This window comes from Phyllosticta citriasiana (assembly GCF_038021145.1).
Source record: "Phyllosticta citriasiana strain CBS 120426 chromosome Unknown IWZ02scaffold_7, whole genome shotgun sequence".
NCBI classification, from domain to species: Eukaryota; Fungi; Ascomycota; class Dothideomycetes; order Botryosphaeriales; family Phyllostictaceae; genus Phyllosticta; species Phyllosticta citriasiana.
The window spans coordinates 1,445,826-1,464,818 of NW_027117284.1; the positions used below are offsets into that span (position 1 = coordinate 1,445,826).

The 18,993-nt window shown below is 54.3% G+C and overlaps 5 protein-coding genes and 1 non-coding gene across 6 annotated transcripts; 2 read left to right on the forward strand and 4 right to left on the reverse strand.

Annotated features, from left to right (window-relative positions):
- Positions 1-1,911: 1,911 nt before the first annotated feature.
- On the forward strand, positions 1,912-2,493 carry IWZ02DRAFT_377977 (uncharacterized protein; the record flags this gene model as incomplete). Its single annotated transcript, XM_066764974.1, has 1 exon — positions 1,912-2,493. A coding segment is annotated over one exon (582 nt), but the record flags the coding sequence as incomplete, so codon positions are not given.
- Positions 2,494-4,108: 1,615 nt separating this feature from the next.
- On the reverse strand, positions 4,109-5,238 carry IWZ02DRAFT_452991 (uncharacterized protein). Its single transcript, XM_066767638.1, has one exon. The coding sequence runs from the start codon at positions 4,980-4,982 to the stop codon at positions 4,350-4,352; it is 633 nt and encodes a 210-aa protein (XP_066622528.1). The 5' UTR covers positions 4,983-5,238; the 3' UTR covers positions 4,109-4,349.
- Positions 5,239-7,097: 1,859 nt separating this feature from the next.
- On the reverse strand, positions 7,098-8,118 carry IWZ02DRAFT_280896 (uncharacterized protein). Its single transcript, XM_066763642.1, has 2 exons — positions 7,551-8,118; positions 7,098-7,500 (listed from the first exon to the last, which is right to left on the reverse strand). Exons 1-2 carry the CDS (start codon positions 7,889-7,891, stop codon positions 7,242-7,244), a joined length of 600 nt encoding a protein of 199 aa, XP_066622529.1. The 5' UTR covers positions 7,892-8,118; the 3' UTR covers positions 7,098-7,241.
- A 1,192-nt stretch (positions 8,119-9,310) lies between these two features.
- IWZ02DRAFT_280877 (uncharacterized protein) lies at positions 9,311-11,087 on the reverse strand. The gene has a single exon (XM_066763641.1). It carries the CDS (start codon positions 10,951-10,953, stop codon positions 9,466-9,468), a length of 1,488 nt encoding a protein of 495 aa, XP_066622530.1. The 5' UTR covers positions 10,954-11,087; the 3' UTR covers positions 9,311-9,465.
- Positions 11,088-11,451: 364 nt separating this feature from the next.
- Positions 11,452-11,586, forward strand: IWZ02DRAFT_t68. The gene has a single exon. It is a non-coding gene; the product is annotated as a tRNA-Gly (tRNA).
- Positions 11,587-15,161: 3,575 nt separating this feature from the next.
- Positions 15,162-17,914, reverse strand: IWZ02DRAFT_280934 (mycelial catalase Cat1). The gene is made up of 5 exons (XM_066763643.1): positions 17,495-17,914; positions 17,215-17,443; positions 16,750-17,165; positions 16,530-16,694; positions 15,162-16,474 (listed from the first exon to the last, which is right to left on the reverse strand). The coding sequence occupies exons 1-5, from the start codon at positions 17,807-17,809 to the stop codon at positions 15,437-15,439; spliced, it is 2,163 nt and encodes a 720-aa protein (XP_066622531.1). The 5' UTR covers positions 17,810-17,914; the 3' UTR covers positions 15,162-15,436.
- Between the last annotated feature and the right edge of the window lie 1,079 nt (positions 17,915-18,993).

Consider the following 18,993-nt stretch of genomic DNA (forward strand, 5'->3'; position numbering starts at 1 on the left):
GCTGAAGCACACTGCGCTTCACGTCCTCTCGAAGTTTGGGATCGACATCTCCAATCACGAGAGAAATCTCGCCGCCCTGACCAAGAAGCTGGGAAAGCGGGGAAGCCACATATGGCAAGAGCCACAACATATTGCAGTGGTCTGAGAGTCGGGTCGCTTCTGCAAGTGCACCACCTGCGGAAGATCGTGTCTGTGTTGAAATCCAAAGACGACCACACAGCTGATCTGCATGAAGCTCCTTCGAGGCCAAGTTTCTCCCAACATGTGGGCTTGGGAAAGTAGCAGGCAAACTCGAGTCTGAAGGATCAGCAGTCTCCGCCTGAAGGTTCAACGTGGAGGGATGAGAATCATCGACGGCTATTTTCCCACCGCCTGTTCATGTCCCCGTACCACGCCATCAAGGCAAGAACAAGCGCGGGACGCAGTGGCACCCGGACTCCGACGTCGTCTGGACAGCAAGCCGAGGAGCACGCCGGTTTCCGCCGAAGACGGGTGATCCAACATCAGACTTGTGGCCGTGAAGGACGTGGGCGCTGGCATTCGGGGAGTGACATGTCAAAAAGAAGCAAAGACATCCCTTGCCGGCCAGCGCATGGTGGACTGAAGCAAGTGGACAAGCCCGACTGTTTGCAGATGGATGCGCTAGAGCGGCTGGTGCAGTCTGGCAACGAGACTACACGGGCCGAGCCGAGACGGGATAGGATGGCTGGATACGGGATGGTGGTGGACGAGTGGGAGACGGAGGCAGGCAGGCAGGCAGGCAGGCTTGCGGGAGATTTTCGAATAATGCCCGATGATGAGGGAGGTCTATGACAGGGACAAAGACCGCGGCAATAATTAACTATGTAGAACTGAAGAGAGAGATGGTGGAAGAGTGAGCACCGGGCAGGCAGGCAGGCAGTCAGTCAGTCAGTAGACGTTGCCCACGTTTCAAGCCGTCGAAAGCGTGTTTCGGCGGCCATGACTTCTGGTGACGAAAAGCAGCCGGAACGGCAGACGGAGCGACTCGGCTGACATCACCCGACACGCTCACTCCGGTCTCGCGACCACCTGATTCTCTCTCTCTTTCTTTGCGCAACAGCTCCAAATTTTTCCCTTCGCTGGCGGCGGCTCCGTGTGCGAGCCCCCTTCCTCATGCCAGATATAAGAGCACCGAGCTCCTCAGCATTGATTTTTGTTCCCATCAGCAAAATCACATTTACAATTCTACTCCTTCTACCATCGCCACACATATAAAATCCAACCCATCACCTCTCCTCCGCCATGGATTCCAATTGCATGCACACCTTCCTCGACATCCAGCGCGAGCGTGACCAGAACCGCGCCAATCCGCTCGGCCTGGCCTCATGGTTCCAACTGACGGCGCCGATCATCGGCAGCCCGAGCCCGGCTCCATCCTCATCGTCAACGTACGTGCTCCTCCCGACGTCAATCCCCCGCATTTTCCCTCTCTTTTATCTGTCGACCACACACCACCACACCACTCTTTCGCTTCGTTTGCTGACGTGACCCGGAATCGTCTCAGGCATGAAACCCCCTCGCTGCCCAGCTCCACCAGTTCTTCCTCAACCTCGACCCCCCGCGCTCCATCGCCAGCGTAAACTATTCGTCGCCATCCCCCCTCGCCAATGCTCTCTCCGCCCACGCGCCCTATCTCGTCATCTCCTCCGTTGGCGCCCCGCATCCTAGTGCTCAGGACGACGCTGTTGCCCAGCAGATTGCGCTCATAGACGCGTGCGGCGCCTGCTTCTCGCGCCGCTGCGCGCGGCGTCCGAGTGTGAAGATGCGGATGCTGATGGAGGAATTGGACGGGAATGGGTCGGTGTGACAGCGGCAGAGGCTCAGGCGCGCGTGCTGCGGCATTTGCGCACCGTGGCGAGGAGAATTGGTGGGGCCAAGGGGGGCGAGGCAGAGCACAAGCAAGGAGACGAAGCATCACGGACACAGCTGGAATGGGTGAGCGTAGCGTGCGGGACAATCCTCGACGCCGCGCTGGTAAACGGGAAGTTCGGCGTCGACATGAGGTGGGCGAGCGCCGAAGTGATAGGTGACGGGACGCGCGAGTTTGGCGCCAGCAGCACGAAGTGGGTCTGCCGCGCCGTCGCCGCCGTGGTCGAGCACTGGGACCGCATACCACGGAACCGGCTCCTCCACGTCGCCGGCTGCGTGACGACGCCCAACGCCGTGCTGCGGAGTCTGGACGCCGTGACGGAGCAGTCGTATCTCGTCAGCTTCGTCGCAGTCGACGACGCGGTGCGCGAGGCGCGGAAGCGCATCGAGCGCGGCTTTGTGGACAAGGGCGCGGAGATGCTGGAGCGCTGCAATCTTTTGTTTGATCATCCCACAACGGCGTTGGGTGCGGCCGAGGCTTTCAAGGATCGGTCCGCTGCGAACGGCTTGCTTGGGTTAGGCCAGGAGTCGGTCAGGGATATTGTTGGCGTTGCGGTTCATCAATTTCGACACATGGATACCGTTGGCTGCGGCTGCGGATAGGGCGTACTTTTGGAAATCAATCCCATCTCTTCATCTCTTCTCCATGTCACTCCACTTGGAAGTAACGTGCTCCATACTGATGGTTTCCCATTGAGGTCGCCACCACAGTGGATGAAAAAAGAAACGACACCTAGTAGTGACAATAGCTCGCCAAGCGCAGTCACAATGGTAGATGACTGCTCCCTAGGCGACACCATGATGGCAGATGACTGCTCCCTAGAGCAGTTCTCATTTCTTTCTACACCCACTGTGCCCTCGTTGATTCTCGATCCTTTATGAAAGCGGCAAGACAGTAGAATCTGCGAAAGCCATGAAGTTTCTCTAATGCTTTATTAACTGGGTTGGAAACAAACACTGCTGGTGATTTACGGCACGTTGAGTGATGTTCTCCATTAAAAAAAAGTTTCGTGGAGAACACGCTGATCTCTACATTTCTTTTACTCTGGGAGAGCGGTGCAGAGAACAAGCTGATCTCCTCTTTCCTCCTCCTATAGGAGAACCAGCTTGTTCTCATATTCCTCCTCCTGCAGGAAAACAAGCTGATCTCCCTATTCCACCTCAAAAGTGGCTACGTCATTTCTGGAGACTGTTGCTGATAAGTCTCTGACCCTCACTTCTCATCCTCGGTATCAGCAGCCCAGGCCTTTTACTGCTCGTACTCCCAACGGCGCTCGCAAATGACGCCGCAAGTGCATGCGTCGACATCCTCAACCGCGTTGCGGGCGGTGACCGCCTCCTGGACCATCTCCTCGTACTCGCGAACGCCGTCAACCGCAACGCGCGACGAAGTAGCTGCCCTTGAGGCAGGAAGTGTACTCGTAGTTCCTCCGGTCGGGATCGCGCATCGCGTCCTTAACCACACCCGAGCCTTTCACCCACATGGCGTGCTCGTAAGCTAGGTCGGCGGCGTCATTGTAGTCCTCCATGTCCCACTTTTCCATGTAAGCTCGGACGAGTCGGTTCAGTCCTTTGGTTCCGCAAAGAGCGTAGCCATGAATTTTCCGCGTATCTAATTTCGCCTCGTGCGTTCGTCACGTATACGGGGCGTCCAGATGGTGGTGGCGTTTATGGATGAGGTTTGTGAGGATGTGCGGATGGAGTGGCAAAGATGGTAAACCTTGTACTTAGATTATCTATGTGCTTAGTTATCAGGCTTCTAGTCGGTCTGTGGAGAACCTGTGGATCCCTCTCTTGCCTCTTCTCCTAGGAGAACAGCACAGAGAACGTGTTGGTCTCTCTCTTCCTTCTAATTCTCTTGGCTAGGGACATGGAGAACGCATTAGTCCCCCCTCTCTACCTCTCTCTCTTCTCTTTTCTTCTTAAAAACTTGCACGAAAAACCTGGTAGTCTCTATCATCTTATCTAAAAAGGGAAACCAGAGATAATTGGAGCACATAACAGCCTTGTAGACAGACATCGGAAGCATTCATTTGTTAGGCAAGGGAGAAGCTCTCGATACCTTGAACTTCGTTGACAGCCAATTTTCGAAATTAAGTCAATGAGTAGTAGTTGATTCAAAGCTTCAGTATTATATCCAGTCTCGGTGTCGGTATGTCTTGTGTTACAAGAAAAGTCATACAAGCCTTTGTGAGGGAGTACAATAAGCACCGAGTGCAAAAAAAAAAAAAAAAAAAAAAAAAAAAAAGCCAGAGCAGTGTCATAAAACGAAGCCAAAACAGTTGGGAATATAAGCACGAAGAAATTTACTCGGAGAATGGAACCAGATTTCGCCTTCCTCGAACATGCAGGACCGAAATGGACAGAATGATAATGATGGCAAAACAGAATGATGATGCCAAAGAGATCAAGGAGAAGGTGGAATGAGATGTGTAGAGCCGGGAAAATGGTTGTCTTCTTCACCATTCGTCGCCTCCGCCCACAACTCCGACGGCACCGCCTGGACCAACACCAACGGCCACACCTCCATTGTTTCCACCCCTCCGCGGCCTCCAGTCGTCGTCCCAGTCCCAGTCGTGGTGTTCTTCCAAATCAACGTCAACCCCTACGTTTGCAAGGCCCCAGTTGTCTCCTCGGTGATGGTGCCAGTGGCGGCGGCTCAGAGTCTTGGTGTCGACATCGCGGCGCTCCAAGTCCCGGCGGTTGAGGTCGTGGTCTCGATCCAAGACCACGCGGTTGCCGTTGCGAGTGTTGCGCCCGTAGCAGTTGTTCCTATCGTCGCAGAAGCATGAGAGGCGGTTGTCGTCGTCGTCGTCGCCGTTGCAGCGGATCACGTCACGCTTTACTTTGTTGTTGTTGTTGTCATCATCGCTTTCCTCGTCCTGCTGGTCGTCTCCACCGTTGTCAGTGATAAGACCGCCGTCAGATTCATCTGATTGGTCGTTGGAGCCGTTGGTTTGGTCGGTGGATCCTTCGGATTGGTCGTTTGAGCCGAGTTGTTGGTCGTTTGAGCCGGTCTGATTGAAGGGGTTTGGGACGATCACAGGGCTAGATTCGCCAGTGGGAGTCGGTGCGTTGTCGGTATCGGGCATAGGAATTGTGTTGGTCGAGTCAGACTGGTTGGATTCGCCAGCCTCGCCCACAGGAGCTGAGTGTCTGTGGTTGGTCTCGTCGAAAGAGTTGGCGGGCTTGGATGGATTGCGGCTGCCAGCCAGACCGGAGCCTTGATTGTTTGTCGCAGGAGGGTTGAATGAGATGGGGGAGTTGGATGATTGAGAGCCGGCCAGGTCTGCTTCGTCAACCGAAGCAATTCGATTCCAGCCGCGTCCACGACCGCCCCATCCGCCTCCTCGCCCTCCCCATCCACCGCCACGGCCGCCCCAGCGGTCATTGCGGAATCTGCCACGATTTCCCCTGCCGCGACGGCCACCGCGCCAGTCATCGTCGTGGAGGTCGTTGTCTCTGGCCTGAATGCGGTTCTCGTTTGATGGTTGATCTTCCCGATGGGTGGTATCGACGGGACCGGTGTGCATGTAAGGAATGTTTGCCACGTCCACTAGGTCGTCGCGGCGAGTGAGGCTCCAGTCCTGGTCCACCTCGGAAACTTCTCGCTTCGTCCCGGCCTTGGACTTTTCCTTGCCCACGTTTACTCCAGCGCCAGCCTTGCCAGCGTCAACGTCCACTCCATGGCCGCCCTTTCCGACATCAACCCCAAATCTGCCGACGGAGACGCCAATACCGTTCTGGCGTTGGTCAACCTCGACAGGAACACCCTTGGGCACATCAACCGCAATAGGAGAGTCCCCAGTAGCAAGAGTAATCCCTTTGGCGTAGCTAGTCTTGATCCCATTGACCAGCTCGTCGGCGAAACCCTTTGGCTTGTCACCAGAGAGGGGGCGAGTCTCGCCCTGATGAGCTTGCGGAGAGGGGGTTCCTGGCAAGGCCGGCAAGGGGCTGGCCGCAGCGAGAACGGCCGAAATTGTCAAGATTCGAAACACTCGACCCATTTTGGAGAAGTCGGGCAAGCTGGATTGGATCCGGTAATGCCGACTTTCCCTGCTTGAGGTAGATGAATTCGCGGCAGAGCTCTTGTTGGAGCTGTAGCTGCTGCCGAAGGTAGAGCTGTTGCAGATAGAGCTGCTGGAGGTAGAGTTCGCGGAGTAAAAGTTCTTGAAGCAGTTGCCGTTCCAAGCGTAATTGTTCGAGGTGCAGGGTTTGCAAGTGGAGCCGTTGGACTCGAGGAGAAGGTGGAGGAGGATCTGATTCCAGAGGCTTTCTCTCTGAAAGGTGGAGAGGATGTGAGGGCTTGATCTTTTCTTTGGAGCTGATGAGAAACGAATCTTTTGGCAGTGAATTGAGGCCATACTTATAGAATCGCCTCTCCATCCTGTAGACGCCGACATGCCGGAGGATCACTTGCGGACGAGAGCGGGGAATCCAAACAATCGGTCCCCTTGACGTCATTCAGAACGAGGGCCTGAGCGCGGAGAAACAGCAAAACAAAAAGGTTGGCCTGGATGCCGCAGTCAATTTCAGCAGGCAGCGGAGGATCTTGGGTCTTCTGGAAAGCAGGAGCACCTCGACCCGTTGGCGGGCGTCCGCCTTACTTTGTACAATACCATCGCAAGGCCTGCACCTAGGCAGCGAGGTCACTTGGCAGCCCAGAGCCGCAAGGTTTCCTGGACGACCTTCTCTCGTGCTTCCAGATTCCATAAACCTGCATTCGACAAGGGCTGTTGCACTACGCAGCCGTGGTCAAGGCGGACGGAGGGCCGGCGGTCCGGCATAGAAAATTCTGTGACAAGTGACATTGTAACCCTTGAGCGTTCAAGGCGAATGCTGTCGCGCATGGAGTTGCCCTTTCGGAATTTCCCAAGAACAATTGCATTTCCGGTCCGGCCGAATGACAAAATCCCGCCAGCAAGACCAGGTAAACATTGAGTCAGCTGCACTCTACGTGACCGTCTGCCTTGGGGTTTCAGTAGGCGATCTCGAGTCCGAGCCAGCGCGAGAAGTCGTAGCTTTTCCGAGTGAGTGAGGAGCCTCGGGACTCTCGGTTCCATTTGATGATTTTTTGGACGTGCAATTCAAACGACCTTGTGTTTTTCCTGGATTTCCCGGGGGAAGCAAGGCAAGAGCGGGAGATGGGCATCTAGCGCAGATTTTCGAAGATGAAACCAATTCCACACGAGCGCACAGAAAAGAAGGCCTCTGTTACCTGTAATGTGTGAGGTGGCAAGTCGACTTTGCCACTTACACCCTAGTGGTATTTGAAATGTTCAAATTGCCGTTGCTGTTTACCAAATGGTGGGCACAACTTTTCTTCTAAGCCAGCGCAGTCGTAATCATGTTCAGTGATGAGCCATGATGGTGGCAGTCGTCCTCGGCTTCCTCTCGGAACGTGAAGAGCCAGTCTCTGACAAATCGAGCCATGGTCGCAGCATAAGGCCAAGGAAACTGTACGTGCGTGTTGGACTTGCGCGTATTTGGGTTGTACTGGATCTAGCACGTGCCCTGAGTCCGCCTCCTCTTGAATACAAATGCGGCCTCATTTTTTCAACAGTCACAAGTAATGCTATGACAGATTTATTGACGCGTGCATAAACATTGCTGAAAAGATTTCTGAGCCTTTGGACCAATGAAAACATGTTGTGACTTGCCTGGTGCATCTCGAGTCTGTTGACATTGACATTGAGCAGCGCACATCCTTACTCTTCATTACCAATGCTTTCTTAATTTCGGCTTCTGAGCCAGCATAGAAAACGACTGGAGCAAAAGCCGCTTCTTCCCATACCATGAACAAGATACCAGTGTCAGATAGTTGTCCTCGAAGTTTCCCGAATGAGGTCAGTCTCTCATGACTTGGCTTGGCGCCTTTATGATTATGATGGATTCTCGAAAACGCGTTCTGAGCACATTGGTGGTCTGCAATCCAAGACTTGGGATCGGGAGCACTAGGAAATCCTTTGGGCCAGGCGCTAGGTTGAGGGTACGTTGACATTCTGAAATGCCTCGGAGAAGACGGACATCCACAAAACCTGGCAGGGCGCTCACGACTAGGGAGAGCCTCGAAACTGACAGCGGCTACAAGGCTTAGGACAGGAACGGGAGCCCGGCGCTCCGCGCCGCGATCGTTCGATCCCGAGATTTTCCAGCATCTGCTAGCAGCCAACGCCTGCCGGACCGTTTCGACGTTGCAGGACTGAAGACCCTTTGTTCATCTTCAGAGCGAGCTTGCGAGCTTCTTCGGGCTATATGTGCGCTCGTAAGAAGATTCAGCGGTATCTGGACGGCTTCTATGGCGGAAAGTTGGTCTGAAAGTCAGAGCAGGCGGAGGATCTGAGAGCCGATGGCTTCGGCAAGCGTGACGTCGTTGCCAGTATTGACGTCGACTTTGTGACAAGACATCTAGACAGCATCGACAATTTTCCTGTTTGGACGAGGTCGTTGACCGGATGAATTTGAAAAGCGTGGAGATGAGAGGGTGTTCAAGCACAGCAGCCCCGCCACTTGCATGCCGAAAGTGGGAGTTGTCGGTGGCGTGCGAGTCATGCGGATCTTCCTGGGGTCATCGACTGACTCGAGCTGATCGCTTGCGGCCGAAAGGACGCGAGGTTTTTTGAAATCCTCAAGCTTTCAAACAGTCGTCGTCTACGATATCTCGCAAGATTGGCCAAATGCTTCCTCCTGCTGCCTTCTCGACCGTGCGTGTACGGACGAACGCTCTACCGCTCGGCTCCTCTTAAGTCCACCGTGCTCACGCTGCAGCGTGCGGAATGCCAGAAAACGCGGATTGAAGCGACCCGACATGCCAACCAAACCATGGACCTTCTTGAAAAGCCGAGCCCCTTGGTCATGAGGCTCAAATAATGTAGACGACCACGATTGCCTCACCTGCCCTACCGCTACTATGCGGCATCGCCCTGTTTCCGCCTGGCGATCCCTCCCACCAGTGAGGGAGCAGCTCGTCGAGGAACATGGAGTCTCCTTGTGAGAGAAACCGAAGGCTTTCGGACACCCTCCTCGCTACCACGCCGGAATACCGAAACAGATTTACACGACGGGTGGCTTGCCGAGCGATGCGAGCGGAGCTAGCCGCGTGTGCGGAGACAATTGTTGGTTCCAGCAAGAAGGATCCTCTCGCGGTTTCGTCAAGTGCTATGGCAGATTTACCAGCCGTTTCCTGCCGGGCCGCTCTCTCTGGACTTCCGGTTTGGAGGCATTGCGAGAACGTTCCGTTTCGTTTCGGGACAGCGGATGGGTAAATGAGACAAACACTCCAAGAGCCGGTCGGCTTGTGGTCAAACGCGATGCTACGGCATACGGGGACTCTCTTGTTTTCTACGAAACAAACGGCTCCGGCTGTATACGAGCACATGAGAACATTGTGGGTGCGGAGTTGCAAGAGGATACGATTCTCGAAAAGCCCTCGGGTCTCTCTCGTCTTCAAACATGTTGGTCCCGGACTACACGTCCAATCTGACATGAAATGATTCCGCATAAAATCCAGCCAACGTGCGAATGAGCTGAGAAAATTCGGCTGACAGCCAACGTATGAAAGATCTGAGAAATCGGCTAGGCAAAAAAGAGCTTGAGGGGAAAGTCGTGATACATCTGATAGTCAAATTCGGTGCTCCATTCGAGGATGAAGAGCTTTGTCAAAGCGATGATGGCTTGTCGATCAAGACCTGTGGCATCATAATTCTGGGCAGGGGATCTCCAGAATGTGGTTTCGTCGAGGTCTTTCTGATCACTGCTGCCACACAGTGCCAGGGCAACATCCGTGACGACGCGGACAAGATCTCCAGAGTTTCCGCTACCGGCAACGACCGCTGCTGCAGCCATCTCTCCCATGTGTTGTCGGACGAAAGACGGCTCCCATCCAAGTGCATCCAGCGCCAAAGGATTGTCCAGCACAGCTTGGCGGAGCGTAGACGCAAACCGTGGCCGCATCTCAGTCATGCGAGTTTTACTGAATGCCATGAGAATGTCACGGAGACCCCTATGAACGCTCCAGGAGAGTGATGACCACGGCAGACAGTCCATCGCTCGAGTCAATGTTGCCTGTTCCGGAGCACAGACAAACATTTGGACGCCATGTCCTCCTTCAGTACTGGGAAGATTGAGCTTGATTGCCTCTGGTGGGTCAGGATCTTTCGGATCAAGCTTCCGCGCGAACAAAAAGTCGATCTCGTAGACTTTTCCACCCATCATGTTGTAGAGATGCCGACTTCCGTGCGCACCTGGAAATCCTTTTGGGATGTGCTCGAGAACATATCTTCCCGGTGCTTTGCGGCCTGGGAACGCGACTTTGAAGTCGAACGTCGTCGCAATGATTCCAGCAGTCATCTGGATACATTTGTCTACTCTCCGTTCGAACGAAAGCGGGTACACGTCTGTTGCAGCGGAATGGGAGTCGTGAGCGGCAAAGTTTACCGTGGCTGGTGAACCCAGGGGCCAGTCTATGTACCACTGTCCAGAGTAGGATGCATACGCTGCACGATGGCCTGCTGCATCGCTATGGCGGAAAATGGGACGCGCATTCGTCAGCGAAAGCATTGTCAAAAGCGTCGTTCGGCTGATTGTAATGCACGCCGATTTCCTGTGGCGGACGAGGGCCGACTTTGGGAGAGACTCCCAGCCGCGACGAATGAGCTCGAGTTCAATCTTCTTTAAAAGCAGTCCCTTCTCGGCTTCGGTATCGCTAACAGAAGAGGATTCGATTCTCAACTGCTCTTGGTGGATGACGGCAAGGAAAGTAGCCCATCCCGCTTCGCCGGCTTGTTGTGTCACGGGTACTCTTGATAGGTGTACAACGTCCAATTCGCAGAATCCATCGAGCTTTGCGTTGATCTCAGGTCCAATTGGAGGGGGCTTCGCAACCTTCCAAAAGGGGAACTGCGGCTGTCGGCAGAACCAGATTCCCAGGTGTTTTACTGAACGTTGGTCATGGAACGGGTCCATTTTGTCGTTGATGACGCTGGCTTGTGAGATGAGCGAGCCCAGCCCGACAGATGTCGCGAGGAAGGAGAGCCATGATGCTGTCGTCGATGAAGTCTCCATGGTGTAGATACATTAGAGAATTGATTGCTTCTTCTCCTTCTGGTGGTGTGAAGGTTGGCTCACTCCCGCAATCAACACGATCATGAGATGCTGTGCCGCACCCCGCGCTCGTAACCAATCGCGTCGAAAATAAGTGGATCCTGCAGGTATCACAGAATATGCTGTCTATTTAGGGAATGGGGGCGAGGTGCAGCTTCGAGTGGCGAATGGTAAATATTTTGCACATTCATGCATGAACATCGTGTAGCTTGATTCCGTACTGGTTAAATTAAATCATCGCCAAGTCAGCGACTTCACTCTCTAGCTGTTCGCTTAATTAAAAAGCCTAGCCCCACTTGAAGACTGGGCTGACAAGCAAGAACTTTAAATAAATCCGAATTTCTTCGCCGTCGGCGAAGGGGGCAGGGGGCAAATCAGGGGGACGAATATGATTTCTAAGCCTGCACAAATCTTGTATTATACATTCTTGCCCAATAACCCTTCGTGATCCGCCCAAGTGCGTTGGTGGTTTAGTGGTAAAATTCATCGTTGCCAAACACGTGATTAGTGTGGTTGAGCGTTAACTCAACACCATGAGGACATCACGACAATTGCTGTCTCGATGAGCCCCGGGTTCGATTCCCGGCCGACGCAATGCTCTTTTGGCTTCAAATTCCACTTATCTTTATGATATTTTGCTGAATTATCATGCAGTGATGGGATGGAGATGCCAGTGGAGCTTTTGGAGTTGCCACGGCGATTGCAGTCGCAAATTTGATCAAGCGTTGGACTTTTGCGGCCTATAGATCTTCCATAACATGGAAAACGCTCACTTTTGTTTGTCAAACAATGCGATCGATGGTTGTTGTGATATGGTGGTTTTTCGGCCAGTCGGCAGAAACCTCGAGCGGCGGCTATTTTACGCCTTGCGGATGGGCAACTACGATTGGAGAAATGCTCGAAATCTCTTCGATTTCTTAGTTGCAGCTGCCGAGGGCGAAACGCGGACTGCATCACTTTGTCATGTTCCAGGGGCCCTCAGGGGCTGGCAGTTTCAGGGGCAATCTTTGACTGCAGTGCGCTGAGCATGACGTACTTGACTCGGATGTGACCCTTATGCTCTTCTACATATTTTCTTGGTTATTTGCACACTAAATTGTCAAAAATCCCTGGAAAGGCTGACACGGGCGCATTTGCGGAGAGAAGCAGTGCCATAGTGGGTGTTGAAAGGTATGATACTCAGTTCGAATAACAGCTCGTCAAGCGAAGTTGTGACAGTACAGCCAGATTTTTGCTCCCTAGGCATATCTGTGACCCTGGACGATCGCTCCCCAGGCGCAGCTGTGATTGTGGACGACGCCCCATGGGGCCCCCCTAGGGAGGAGACGTCTCATTTCTGTCTGCACCCACTGTGGTGCGAAGAAAAGACCAAAAGAGGCGCCAGTAAACCAGTTTTATTCCAGAGCCACAACAGAGACCCATCAGTCTCCCTCACCCGTGCATGCTTTTTAGCTGTCAGACGCTTCCTTTGCCGACAGAAGATTTTGGGCTGAAGCGTGTCTTGGAAAAGCGAACGCTTCGTCAATCCTCCACATGCTTCTAGTCGAATGTTCCCTGTGCCTCTGACCACGACATCATCGCGCGTCGCCATGTCATCGCGGCTGTGCGTTGCCATGTCATCAATCTTCGCGCGCGATGAGGTCGTCGCCCATGTGTCCCCGGCCCATGCTCAACACGTAACCTGGAACTTTCGCTACAAATTCGCGATTATTGCTGACTGACAAACAACTTCCGGATATAGAGGCAGACCTCCAGTCACAAGCCCAAAGGACAAATACATCGCGCACTTGGTGCGGTCTGTGGGAACGAAGATACCCTTGCCCACTTGCCTTCCTTGTCTTTGTTCTTCGGCGGATGCGATGGTGCTCTGAGCTACTTGCGAGCTTCCGAGCCCATTGAGATAGCTTCACGAAGCACGTCATTACAGGATGATGGAGAGCTTCAAAAGCGACAAATGTTGATGCTCCTCGTTTCTATCCCCAGAGACTTATGAATGCTCCCAAGTACCCTGTCCAATCAACGTCCGCAATAGCGCGCAAATGCTCCCCTTCTGCACTGCCTCTGACCACCTTATGTCCTCATGTGTACCACAACTTTCGTCACCAAATCTTGGTTAACAAAAAGCGCATGAAATAAGGCAGACAAACCTCGCACTAGACCGCGGGAAACACCATCACACATGCTGAAAACCCAGTCACTGTATCCAGCCCACACGGTTTCAACCGGCACACCGCCCGCCGGCTCGCCTTGTCGTGGCGCGTCAAACCAAATCGCGCAGGTGCAAGCAGAAAGACGAAGGATCGTCACTGCACCTCTTGCCGCGTCCAAGCAGGTGCGCGTGAAGATATCGAAGGAGTCGTGCCATGTCTCTCACGAAGCGCAGCCGCTGGCCCGAAAAACGGCTCAGTGTGGTGGTGGTGGTGGTGCGTGATGCGTGGTACGAACGTACCCCGCTGTCCGTCCCTGGCAGGTCGTCACATAGCTCCTACTTCTGACTTCATCTTACTGCTTGTGCTGCAATGAGACTGCTCCCATGACAAAGAGAATAATATGTTTGGGGGATTTGGACGAGGAGTTGTGCTTGGCTGGTTGAGTGTGGATGGGTTGAGTTGAATGGTGGATGTACAGGACGAGTACGGACACGGATGTTGGTGTACTTGCTGCCTGCGCAAATGTAGAGTCGCGCCAACACAATGTACCTGTAAGCTCATTACGCCAAAGACGGTGAAGTTTACCGTGCGGTCAGAGCATTTTGGGATAGAAAGTTCGCGACATTTTGCGCCACTCCGGGGCAGTTCTTCTCCAAAAATGCATCACCGCGAGCGCGTCAACTGCACACCAAACCCAGCAAACCCACAATCCCTTGTCCCAGAAACACAAACAACGCCTCCTCTTCAGCGCCGTACCACAGTTCCACAAACGCCTCTCTTTCCGTTCCGCCCATCATTTTCCCCCGTCCCCACGCAACCGCGCGCCGTTGATCCCACCTCATCCCCGCCACCGGGACCAACCAAAACATCAGCATTGTCATCAACTCTGCCACCCCCACCAGCTCTTTTAGAATATACCTGCATGAAGAATGCCCAGTGTGTCTGCGCGTCAGAAACCCAACGAACCCACATCCCCGCTGTCGTCGCCCGCCGCTTCCTTGTCTCCAGTCGCCCTCCCGTCGCGTGGCGTAGGGGTGAGACAGCGCATGGAAGCAAGCGCCCGGCGCCGATTCGTATGTGAGCTACAGTGGACGACGTCCACTTGCGCTGGTCCCTACGAGCGTTGTTAACGACTGGATGTCGTAGGACATAGATGGCCAGAGTGTGCGCAGGGTTCTTGCGCAGAGATGCGCGGGAGAAGAGAGTTCGAGTTCTGCTGCACGCGCGTCCATCATGAAATTGACACCGTCGTGTCGTCCAAGTGTTCTTCATGTCAAACAAGTGACAGCCGCGAGAGCGCGGCTCATTTAGTATAGTTTGCACAGATTACCCTTTGCTCACCAGCCGCAATCTCTACTGGGTAAGACGGCGGGAGCGCTGTGGAAAGAGGTGTGTCCAGTGGCAGTAGGACGGCGAGAAAATGAGCTTCTGTTGACGCAAAGAGCTGCAGAGCTGGCGCACATGAATGCTTCTCATTCTCTCTGTTCCAATTTATACATGTCTTTGAATGCTCTCGAGTGAGTTTCTGGCCTATGACGACTAGAATACTCCCTATATGCGTCTGACGCGGTCCTGAGTATGCCACGACTTTCGCGAACAAGCCTCATACGCAGCCGACGCCTTACGCGCGGAAAGTTGGGTGTACGCGGCTATTCTTAGACAGCTCACAAAAATGATGGAAGAGAAGTCCGCAGCAAGCTGGGCCGGCAACAGTCATCATGGGGAAATTGTATTTATGAATGGCAATCCGTTCCGCGCGCCAACAAGGATGTCTTGATGCCATTGCCACCGCGTGTGTGGTCTTTGCTAAGCACTTGCAAGTTATGTAGCACAGACGACTGCGCGTGTGCCAAGCGCTGTGGTCAGCCCGGGGGACGGTGACAGGGACAAGGCAGCCTGCTGGCGGCATCTCATTGGCGAGTGTGCTTACTGGAATAGGAAGGACGGCCCAGGGAGCGCAAACCTAGTTTGAGTGGCACGGCACCATGGCGGGAGACTAGGAACAGTGCATGCACGATGGTTTTGGAGCTTTGAAGTCTTTTGATTCGTGGTGAGATTATTCATTAAGCCGTTCGCCTGAGCGATCTGGTATCAGTCGTCAAGGAAAATCCTCTCCAGAGCCTCGCGCGCGCGTCTTGCGCGCCGAGGTTGCGGAGAAATCTATGTACAAGAAGACCCTGTGACCTTGTCCCGTGTCCTGAGCCACTAGTGACAAAGAAAAGACCGGTCTGGACACAAGGTTCAATGTGAGTGAGAAACATGGAAAGAATACATGTCCTACGCGACTGTCCGATTTAGTCGTCGGTAGGGAAGCGCGAGAGCCATTTGAAGGTCTCAAGGCCCGAGATGATGTTATCCGCAGTAGCGTCGCGGTAGACACCCTCACCGCTTGGGATGCCGACGGCGGTAAGAGCCGAGCCGGCGCTGCCAAAGGAGCCAACAGTCTTGCCGTAGCGGTAGGCGTCGAGGAGAATCTCGCCTGGGCGACCAGCTGGGTAGAGGGTGCTGCTCGAGTTGCTGGAGAAAAGGCTTTCAGCGCCAGAGGCGACGATGACAGCATCAAAGTCGGTGGCATCAGAGGCCGCGTACGTTTGGTCGATGCCAGTGGCAAGATGCTCCGCCACGACCTTGACGTCAACCTCCTTGGCGCTCAGAGCAGACTTGACGGAGCTGATGGAGGAGTCGTTGGTTGCTGTGACGGAAGAGAGAATGCCGACCTTGAGACCGTCGAGCTTGGGAAGCTTGTCGCTAAAGGGGCGGACCGACTGGGTCGTGTTGTCGTGATAGTAGGTAGGATCCGGGTCAGGAGCAGTCATGCCGATGGCGGTAGCCACACGCTGGGCAATTTCGTGCGAGACTCTATTGAGCTGAATGAGAACATTCTGCTTTACAACGTCCGAGGTGAGCTTGCTCGTCTCGAAGCGAATAGCGTTGATAAGGAACTGCTTCTCAACCTTGTTGAGCGAGTTCCAGAAGAGACGAGGTTGGCTCCAGACGTCGGCAAAGGTGTCGGAAACGGCACGCGTCAAGGTGCCCGAGTATCTGCGGTTCGATGTGAAGAAACCACGGCCCTGATCCTTGTTCGCCTGCTTGGGCCAGCCACCACCAACAGTGTTGGGGCTGTAAGCCGCAGTGCCAAGAGGGATGAACATTTGCCCTGCGCCATCGCGGTTGTTGTTGTGGGACTTGACGCGCGCTTGGTTAATGGGAAGCTGCTCAAAGTTCGGACCGTTGTGGCGGTTGAGTTGCGTGTCGAGGTAAGAGTAAATGCGACCCTGGAGCAACGGGTCGTCCGTGAAGTCGACACCGCGGACCATGTGGCCAGGTTGGAACTGTGTAACCATTAGAATGACGTCTTATTTTCGGATTGCAGAAGGCAAATCTTACCATTGCCTGCTCGGTCTCGGCAAAGTAGTTTTGGGGGTTGCGGTTCAAAGTCATCTTGCCGAGAGGAGTGACGGGAACATATTCTTCGGGGACAATCTTGGTGGGGTCCAACAAATCGAAACCGTACTTCAAGTCGTCACCCTCTTCCATAATTTGAACACCGAGCTGAGAAATCATCAGCATTGTCACACAAGCTAGCATTTTTTTTTAACAAGCTCACCTCCCATTCGGGGTAGCGACCGGCCTCAATGGCCTCGTACAAGTCCTGGCGGTGGTAGTCGGCATTCTTGCCGGCCACGGTCTGTGCCTCCTCCCAAGTGAGACCAGCCTTGCCTTGAAGGGTCTTCCAGTGGAACTTGACAAGCTTGGTGCTGCCATCGTCTTTGACAAAACGGAAGGTGTGGACACCGAAGCCGTCAGTGTGACGAAGAGATCGAACAATGCCATGCTGAGCCATGGCCCAGAAGAGGGTGTGGAGAGTGCTGGGCTGCTGGCTGAAAAAGTCCCACGCGGTATCGTGCGCAGTGGCGGCCTGGGGAATCTCATTCTGGGGCTGAGGCTTGACGGCGTGGATGAGATCAGGGAAGAGAATAGCATCTTGGATAAAGAACACGGGAATGTTGTTGCCAACAATGTCTGAGAACAGTCAGACACTGATGACACAGATATCTTATGTGGAGCTTACCAAAGTTGCCCTCATCCGTGTACAGCCTAACAGCGAAGCCGTGGACATCGCGCGCAGTATCAGCCGAGCCTCTACTGCCTGCAACAGTCGAGAAGCGGACAAATACAGGTGTTTCCTTGCCTTCCTTGGCAAGGAAAGAGGCACCCGTAATATTGGACCAATCGCCGTAGGAAGTAAAGACACCATGAGCTCCAAATCCACGAGCATGGACAGCACGTTCAGGTACACGCTTTGCAGATGTTAGCTGGGACTTCGTGCGCGAGCCGGAGATCAGACGAACCTCATGGTCAAAATGTTGAATCTTTTGGCGGAAAATAAAGTCTTCGAGTAGCGTTGGGCCCCGGTCGCCAACACGCAAAGAGTTCTGATCAGAAATAGGGCCACCGACGTCGCTGGTCAGATATTCGCCGGTGTTGTTAATCTCGTACTGGGCCAGAAATTCTGCAGTTCCGGTGGGAGGATCGTAGTCGCGACGGGCAAGGCCAGGATGGCCTTCAGGAACATGGCGAGCTTCAAGCTCTTCGCCCATGAAAGGACAGGCTGCTGAGGCCGAGCCCACAAGGGCGGCGGCAAGTCCAATGGTTGTGAGGAGCATGATTTCGAGGTCGGAACGTCTACACCACTGACCAGGAAAAGAAAACACGGGGCGGCCAAGGGGCTTTATACTCGCGTGGGGGGAAAACAGGCACGAGCCTGGACCAGCGGCTTACAATGACCGTCGACGTGATTGAGCAGGCAACCCAGTATTCTTGGCCTCGGGAGCGCAGCGAGACTCAGGCCATAACGGGCGGACCAGCTCTTGGGCCTATAGCTGAGGTGGATCGGCGGGGTTGTGCAACAGTGCATCGCAAGTGCCACTCTGACATGGGTTGGCCACGCAGACATGCAACCATGCAATTCTCAGCACGAACCATATGACGATTGGGAAGGCACACAGAAGCAGAACGGACGGAGAGTCAAGCCCCAACGGACGGCGGGCGTGGAACCCTGGGCTTATCCCCGCCCTTGGGAAACTGATCCATGCAGGGAATTTCCCCGAATGCTCAGCGACGGCATTTCGCCGCAGCTGACGGCAAACATTTTGCAAATCCAAAGACGCTGACTTGCTGGACTCATCAGGCGCCCGGTGACAGGGTGCAGCCACCTGGTCAACAACAAAGGTTTCGGGAAAGGCCAACCGTCTGCCGGCAGCGTGTGCAGTGAGCAGAGGCTGCATGCAGCATCGAAGTCCTACATGGGTTGGCTGTGACGAGAGAAGAAAGAATGGTGGAAGGAGCAGCCACCATCAAACAAAGCACGCACGAATCGAGCCAGCCGGGTTGCAGAATCAAAGCATGGCGTGTGAAGACGGACCAGGACTACGCGTGCTAGCGACCCGGTTTACGCACACCAACAGACGGAGTTCCATGGAGGGCCATTCCTAGAGATTCGGCGTGCAGACGGCCAAGATGTGGCGTAGACAGGGAAACGCAGAGCCAAGCAGGGAGCTTTCGGGGGCTGTCCACAAGGGGCAGGCGGCGACTTGGGCCATGCCGCGTGCAGGTGATCAACAACTGACGGCCAACGTTGGTGTGAGATGGACTTTTGGGTGCTTAGCAAGTGCGGTGAGCCAGAGCTTGGGCTGAATAATGGGCTAGAAGCGACTGACAGGGTGGAGATGGGCCCCAGAGGCTTCAAGGCAGGCCGTTCGGCGACGGGGCGAAGCGCGGAGAATGACAGCGGTGTTGGCAGGGAGAGACTCGACGGGCAGGTTGGAGAAAGGCGTCAGGGCCGGGCGGG